At 36.1% G+C, this 8,719-nt stretch overlaps 1 protein-coding gene across 1 annotated transcript in view; it reads right to left on the minus strand.

The window, feature by feature from the left end:
• Positions 1-1,054: 1,054 nt before the first annotated feature.
• The window catches only part of epha8 (eph receptor A8), a 22,539-nt gene continuing 14,874 nt past the window's right edge, over positions 1,055-8,719 (minus strand). Inside the window, exons 8-9 of the mRNA XM_028447195.1 lie at positions 8,195-8,353; positions 1,055-3,334 (exon numbers count right to left, since the gene is read on the minus strand). Coding sequence (XP_028302996.1) covers positions 3,220-3,334; positions 8,195-8,353 — 274 coding nt within the window. The 3' untranslated portion in view covers positions 1,055-3,219. The remainder of the gene's footprint in view (positions 3,335-8,194; positions 8,354-8,719) is intronic.

An 8,719-nucleotide genomic window follows, 5' to 3' on the forward strand; every position in this document is an offset into this window, starting at 1 on the left:
GGCTAATGCAGTAAAAGAAAAACTAAATGATATAAACTTACATCTGCCTTGATTGTGCTGAGTCATGAAGTGTTGGTACCACGTTGTGTTGTATCCTTTAGTCTTTGAGCTAAGCTAAGCTAAGCTAGCTCTGTTAGCTGTTAGATGTTGGTTCTGAGAGGCTGAGGCTGTCACCATGTCTGTTGGCGTGGGCGGAGCTAACCTCCCTGTGGGAGGGGCAAGGGGAGGAGTTGACCAACATGTTGAGGCTGATAATCTACCACCTATTGGTGGAGTTTGTAATTAGATTATGAAAAAAATTGTTGATACTTAAAGGTGCAGGTTGTAGAATGTGTGAGACTGGAATGGAAACAGCCATCCTCTCCCCTTCCTATTTCTAATCCCTCGTCATCCTCATGGACATGTACGACTGTGGAGCTGTTAGCAGCAACATTCTTACTAAATATGAAGACTTTCCAACTTCTCTTACTGACTTTTTTCTCAAAAGGGATTAGTTACAAATCTAGAAACTGTTTATGTTATTGGAGAGTTTTTTGATGTTTTAGAGGTTCTGTCGTTACTTCTTCAATGATTAGGATGGAGTTTGGACCAAACAACACCAAAAGAAAACCTGACATACTGCAGCTTTAAAAGTTACACTAATAATAATGAGAAATCATGTGTGAGCTCAGATTGCTAATATATCAGGTTATAAATAAAGATAAAATCATGGTTGCAGTCACACACAGACAAACATTCCTTTATTGTGTATTTATGGTGTTTAGTTTTTTTCACATTTATCAGTAACCATTAGTGACAAAGACTATTCGTCAACTGTCATTAAAACCAGTCACAGTTGGAGTATTAAAAAAAACAAAAAACATACAAACATTAATAAATAATGACAGGTGAGCGTTTTCTTCCAGTGATGTCACTTTCCGTAAACTTTATAAATCCATCTTTTTTCCTTTTTTTTTTATTAACAAAAACATATTTGAACTTTATAAAATGTAGTTTCACTTTAAATCCAGTGTATTTAAAAGCATTCCATAGAAAGTCATTTTGTACATATAATCAGAGGTGAAATGTCATTATAATACATGTGGTAGAAACATAAAAACATAAAAAAACAATAAATGACATCAATAATCTAGAGGAAAAGCCTTCACTCAATGGGACGAATTATAGACATATTTTAGATAAAAACATTCAATGTAATAGATTCCTTTAACACTGAGGCGACGAGTGTCATTATTAACACTTTATTATTGTACCGTCTGCTACACGTGTGTGTGTGTGTGTGTGTGTTCCAGAGGTAGACCTGTATTAATCCAGACTTTCAGATGTTTAATTTGGTTATAAATGACACTCTAACTCACCTAATATTTATTTATCTCATTTTACCACAAGCTAAAAAGAAGTACGGCACATTCATATAGGCAACTAATTAGTGAATTATACGGATTAACACTAATGTGGATTATTATTATATCTAATATTATCATTATATTCTTTAAGGGGTTTTTTTATTTCACACTAAAATATAAAAATATGTAACAGTAACTGTTGTTAACACATGTTATGGGAGTAAATAAACAGGGTTTTTTTGGTGCTAATAATGTCTTTAAAACCAGTTTTAACCATGTAGCTACGTAAATATTGATCATCAAAAATATCTTCCCACAGTTTTTGGTTGATGTTTATAAAAAAAAAAAAAAACATTTATTCGCTCCATTAGCTGCCATGACTGCACAGATGTTTACTATGTTCTAGAGCTGATCTCTGGAATAGGAAGAACCTTAACACGGAGCAAATTAGCTTTGTGCTAAGCACGACAAACAGCAGAGCTAGCACTGCAGGAAGCCATGCTAGCAGCCATGCTAGCAGCATTTAAAGCAAACATTGTTTATTTATGAATAACACAACAACCAGCTTAAATTTCTCTCAGAATCTAAAATGCAAAAATTCTAATTCAGCAGAACCAAAGTGTTAGGCACCTAGCTTAAGAGCTAATGTTAGCATTCAGGCAATAATCAGACAAAAGAATCCCCACGGTAAAAAGGAGAACAAATAAATTATCATATAAAACGCAGGGTGTGAATGTGTATTTAAAATGATATTTAAAGTTTTATTTTTTTTTTAAAGTGAAACAAATCCAATGATTTCAGCTCCACTTTTTCTTCTTTTGACCTTATATAATAAAACACTCAGAAACATGACTTCAAAATAAAGAGAAAGTGCTTTTTACATTAAAAAATCTTTTCTTAGTTCAAATTCACAAAAAGACAATATTGATTAAAAAAAAAAATTGATTATATGATTTTTTTTTACACGACTTTTATATAATTTTAAATATTCTTCCTTTTCCCTTTGTTGACCCAGTGAAACTAATTTAACATCATCTTACTATTATTATTATTATTATTATTATTATTATTATTATTATTATCACCCAAAGTTTTTAAAGTGACAAAATATTGCAAATGAAATGACATAGAACAGCCCTCGTTATTAATGTTCTCGCCATCAATGTGTTTTTGTGCATATCTGATGTTTTAATAGAAATGAATTAATAGTGATGAATTTTAGCAGCAACTATTTAATAATTAACACGACTGTAAACAAGAAATACACAATGTAGAATCTATTAGTGATTATTATTATTTCCTCCTGTTTTCCCAGTTGTTTTTCTGAAGAAAGTGTAGAATAAAGTGCACAGAACTGAACGTCAGGAGCTGGAGCTATGATTGAGGAAGAAGAGGAAGAGGAAGAGGAGGAAGAGGAAGAGGAAGAGGAGGAAGAGGAAGAGGAAGAGGAGGAAGAGGAAGAGGAAGAGGAGGATCAGTTCATGAGAGCATGAACACATGTTGTTCTGTTCTGGTCTTTATTACTGGGACTCATCTGAGGGTCATCAGGGCGTTTAGAAGAACCTTCTCCATGGTTCACTCAATCACTTTATTGTGATAATTATCTTTTCTCTGTAATCATCAAAATAAAAGTTTTAAGGCAGTTTTGTACAAAGAAGACGTTTACACTCAGAAACGTATCAGGTTGAAAAAGAAAAAGTCAGATTTGTCCTGAACAACTTCCTTTGTAGGTCAAACTCTCCACACGTTCCACATGTTCTTCCTGTATTCTGTGCTGTAGAAGTCTTAGAACTGTTCCTGTGGAGTCCATCTAGACCTTTCTCAGCTTTGGGTTCTTTTTTTAGTGAGAACGAGAGGAACCCAGCTGTAGCAGTTATACGTGAACCGAGGGAACACTTTTGTTGAGAACCTGTGCTCTCATCAGCTGCACGCTGGTCATGATCTTCTTCTGGTGACCCATTAGGGTCACACCGAGCCTCTGCATGTCCCTGAGGAACACACACACACACACACACACGTTATAACTCTTTCATAAAAACACTGTGAACATGTGTGTTTACTTATTAATATAAGGATTAAATAAGGATTTTATTTTGTTCATCAACACACGTAAGGCTTATCTTTCCCCTCATAACCAAGAACTAATAATCAAAAACCAGGAGAACCAGTGACGTGCTGTGACCACTAGGGTAGGGTAGGCAGGACGCTGCTAATGGAGACCACCAATGTCAACACCAAGGACAATTTCAGATGTTTCTGCTAGAAAGTGTTAATCTAACAAAATCAATATCATAAACACCATTAAAGAAACATAAACAATTATTTAATATAGTCTCCATACTCTCCCAACAACATACAGTATATCTCACGACCAGCAGCACATCTGTTGTTTGTGTTGGAAACACAGAAAATGCGTAGAGAGCTGCCTTTGGACGTAAATGTTTCATCTTGGGGACCTGACTGAGCATGTGCAAACACATAAAAACACACTATGAGAACAGAGGCAGAGCAGCAATGTGCTTTTGGGTGAGGGTGTGGCCTCTTCCTGGCTCCTCCTCCTCCTTAAAGCAGAGTGAGACTGTGCAGCGTCTCTGCCGTACCAGGAAATAGAAATGTTTAGTAATTTGGGCTATGAAACGCACAAAATGCCGACACTTTCAAACTTATAGATATTGTAGGCTATTGGAAATGGAAAAATAAATAATTTATATTATATTATAATTAAAACAAATAATCAAAATATCAATTCACCACTGGGTAGGCACTGCCTACCTTGCCTACCCTGACTGTACGTCAATGAGGAGAACAAAGAACCATTGACCAATAACCAGGAACCAATAACTAATACCCAAGAGAGCCAAGAACTAATAACAAATAACAAAGAACCAAGAAGGCAAGGCTAATGTATTTGTATAGTGTATTTCATACACAAGGCAACTCAATGTGCTTTACATGATAAAACATTCAATTGTTAAAAATCAATAAGAACATTTAAAATCATCAGTAAAATCAAATAAAATCATCAGTAAAATCATCATGACATCATCATCATGACCATAAATCTCTCTCAATCATATACAGTAGAGAAAAAAGTTCCTTTAACTTTGATTTAAAAATGTTCACATGTGATGCTGACTTCAGCTCTGCTACAGTTTGTTCCACTTCTTTGCAGCATAACAACTAAACACAGCATCACCATGGTTACTGTGAGCTCTGGGCTCCACTATCTGACCTGTGTCCATAGATCTCAGAGACCTGCTGGGTTCATACCTGACTAACATGTCACTGATGTATTCTGGACCAAACCCATTCACACATTTATAACCAGCAGCAGAACTTTACAGTCTCCTCTGAGGCTGACTGGGAGCCAGTGTAATGTGTTCTGACCTCTTTGTTCTGGTTCAGACCTGAGCTGCAGCGTTCTGAACCAGCTGTAGATGTTTGATGAAGACCATTACAATAGTCCAGTCTGCTGGAGATAAAAGCATGGACCAGTTTCTCCTGATCTTTCTGAGTCATTAAACCTTTCACTCTGGAGATGTTCTTTAGGTGGTAGAAGATGTTTTTGTGATAGATTTGATCTGATGCTGAATGTCAGATCTGAGTCAATCAGAACACCAAGGTTTTTGACTTGGTCTTTATCTTCTAAAGATCCAGACTCAGATACTTGCTGACAGCAGTCCTCTTTTCCTTGTTACCAAAGACAATCACCTCCATCTTGTCATGGTTTAGTTGAAGGAAGTTTTCACTCATCCATCAGTTTACTTTTTCTAAACAGTCACACAACACCTCAATGGGACCATAGTCATCTGGGTTCAGTGATAGATATAGTTGTGTATCATCTGCGTAGCTCTGATAATCACCTTACAGTTGTGTAAAATGTGTCCTAAAGGAAGCATATAAAGGCTAAACAGAAGAGGTCCAAGAACAGATCCCTGAGGAACCCCACAGGACATTGGTAATCTGTCAGATTCAAAGTTTACAATGTTTACAAAATAACTTTGATCCTCTAAGTAGAACTTAAACCATTACTTTAACATTTAGTCCAACCCATGTTTACAATCTGTGCAACAAAATTGTATGATCTACAGTGTCAAATGCAGACTTAGAACCAACAGAATGAGAACAGATACTTTTCCTGAATCAGTGTTCAACCTTATGTCATTGATCACTTTGATCAGATCAGTTTCTGTGATGTGATGAGAACCAAAACCTGACTGAAATTTATCAAATATTTTGTTGAATGTTAAGAATTGACTCAGTTGGTTAAAGACCACCTTCTCAATGATCTTGGCCATGAATGGAAGGTTCTGATTGGTCTATAGTTAGCCAGTATAGAGGCATCCAGTGTTCTCTTTTTTAACAGCGGTTTCACAGCAGCTACTTTCAGGGATTTTGGTACGGTGCCTGATTGGAATGATCAGTTAATTATCTGACACTAATCAGTGATAAATGACTTTACAACAGTTTTAAAGAAGTTTGAGGGTTTTGTGTCAAGGCAACACGTTGATGGATTCAGCTGCTGAACAGTTTCCTCTATTGTTTTTGGGTTCACTGTAATAAACTCTAACATTGTAGTTGACTCCTCCCTCAGTGGTTGAAGCTGTTTTGCTGGTTTGTTCTGATGTTTGACCTTATTGATTGTATTTTTTCATTGAAATATACAGAAAATTCAAGAACCAAGAACTAAGAGAACCAATAACTAATAACTAATAACCAATAACCAAGAACCAAAAACCAAGAATTAATGACCAAGAACTAAGAACTAAGGATGCATCAATCGATCGGTGCTGATTTCCCTTATTTTGGGCGATCGGCCAATCCTTGCATATGAAACCGATCTTTTCTACCTACACAAACGTCTTAAAGTCCGTCATAAAATCAGTCATTGTCCTGTTCTGCTGTGAGTTAACTGACAGGCCCCGCCCACCAGGTCATGTGTCCGTGTGTGTGCTGCGCATGCCTCTGCTACACAGGACAACAACAGTTTGAGCAGCTGTTAGCTTAGCATGTTGGCAGTTTTACACAGAAAAACAGAGCAAAGGATCACAATTAGTACTTCCTGTAACGCTAAAATAAGCCTTGGTGGAGCTGCAAACAAAACGCTACGTTATTCAACATTTTCAGGACTGAAAAGATCATTGGTGTTGATCTGCCCTTCATCCAAGACTTATACCTGTCCAGGGTCAGGAAACGGGCAGGTAGCATCACTGCAGACTCCTCCCACCCTGCACACAATCTGTTTAAACTCCTCCCCTCCGGCAGACGCTACAGATCACTGTACGCCAAAACTTCCCGCCATAAAAACAGTTTCTTCCCTCAGGCTGTCACTGTGATCAACACTAAACAGTCATAGAGAGTCAGACCTGTTTCTGTTACTGTGAAATAACCTGGAACTAAACATAACAACCCTGGAACAACCTGTCACTGTGAATGTTTATGGACATAATATTTTCATTTAAATGTTCACCTATTTGCACTACTGCACTATTATCTTATTATTATTATTATTGTATTCTTATTTTATTTCATTATTATTATTATTATTATTATTATTATTATTATTACTATTATTATTATTATTACTATTATTATTATCTTGTTATTTTTATTTAGTTTGCACATATTAGTCTAACTACTCTTATATTTATGTTTATACTTCTTTTTTCATTTATTTTTCTTTATTTTATTTATTTTTCTTTATTCTAGTTGATTGTTATTATTTAATGTTATACTACCTGAGAGAGCACAGGTCACCAAAAGAAATTCCTCGTGTGTATTCATTCACCCCTGGCCAATAAAGTTGATTCTGATTCTGATTCTGATTCTGATTAATAAACCACCACACCGCTCAGTGTGCAGCATTTGAAGCTAGTAATCAAGCTAATGCTAAAGCTAATGCTAGCGTAAACAGAGCCAGTTGTTCGCTGACAGCGTTTATCAGTGAAAAGATCAAAGTTACTACGAGGAAAATGATGAGGTCATGGTTTTGTTCATAAATAAAAAGCTTCCACTAATGTATAAGTGACTGTAATAAGTGTGAGAACAAATAACCTGTGTCATGTTCATTCTGTTATTACACGTTAACTTATGAAAATGTTACACATGATGAATTTTATTATTATTTATTTATTTAGCTTTTATCCTGTCAGCTGTTGTAAGTTATTTTTAGATTCATATTTTTATATTTAAATATCCACAAAGCTGCTGCATTTGGACATTTTTTATTTTTGTACAACAAGGAAACTTAAAACTCAGGACACTTTATTAGTGATTTAAGATGTTTTGTTAGTTTGTCCTGTAGATTATTATTATTATTATATCATCTACCCCAAACCCTGTGATTTTCTTTATTTGTTAAACTAAATACTGCTGACTGTGCACTTTATTTTAGTCAAAGAGCTGTAAACAGGTCTGCAGTGGAACCTGATGGACACGTTTATTTAGTTTTTAAAATGTGAACAAATCAAAGACTAAAGAAACAGATATCATTTAGTATTTTGTATTTTATATATGAGATAACGACCTTATGTGCAGTTAAAATAACATGTTTGTATTGTTTCACAGGTATTGTTCAATGTTTTACAATAACATTAGATTGGAACATTCAAGATGTTTAATGTCAGTTATAAATAAAATGATGATTGGTGAGAAAATTTCTATCAGTGCATCTCTACTAAGAACTAATACCTTTAGGTTACCCTGGTAACCCTGGTTATATGAGTTATATTTCAGACAGAGGTCACATCATATAGTGGAAGGTGTTTTAATCTGCTAGTATCAAAGGTTCTAAAGCAGGTAGGTGAGAACCTGCTCCTGGACCATAGGTGAACATTACAGGTTCTCACCCCTGGTTGATGCTGATGACATGTCCCAGGGTGTGGAACCCCCCCGCTGCAAAGCGCTCCTTGTATCGACCCATCTTGATGGTGTCCAACCACTGGTCCACGGAGCTACAGCTGCTCAGGTCTGGAACAGAACGTTCCATCAGAGGAGAACTGCTCAGTCTACAGAGGAGGGAGGGAGGGTGGGCAGCGCATCAGCAGCAGGAAGTGAAGGTCACACACATTAAATGAAGAAAAGAAGAGTTGGAAACACAGAGAGAAAAAGAAAAGAAACAACAGGGCTGTGAACGCACTGAGAACTGAGACATAAAATTAATCAGTTAAAAAGACACACACACACACACACATATCAATGCTAATATCACAACCTGTGATCGTCCTTAGAACAAACCTTGTCCCAGTGAGAACACGTTTGACAGCAGAAGAGTTAGAAATGATAGGCTCCACCCCCGCACTCTCTGTGTGTGACTATTGGTCTAAACATCATCTCCTCAGACTAATCACATCAACCATTATTAGAGTAAACAC

Source organism: Gouania willdenowi, chromosome 5 (assembly GCF_900634775.1).
Source record: "Gouania willdenowi chromosome 5, fGouWil2.1, whole genome shotgun sequence".
NCBI classification, from domain to species: Eukaryota; Metazoa; Chordata; class Actinopteri; order Blenniiformes; family Gobiesocidae; genus Gouania; species Gouania willdenowi.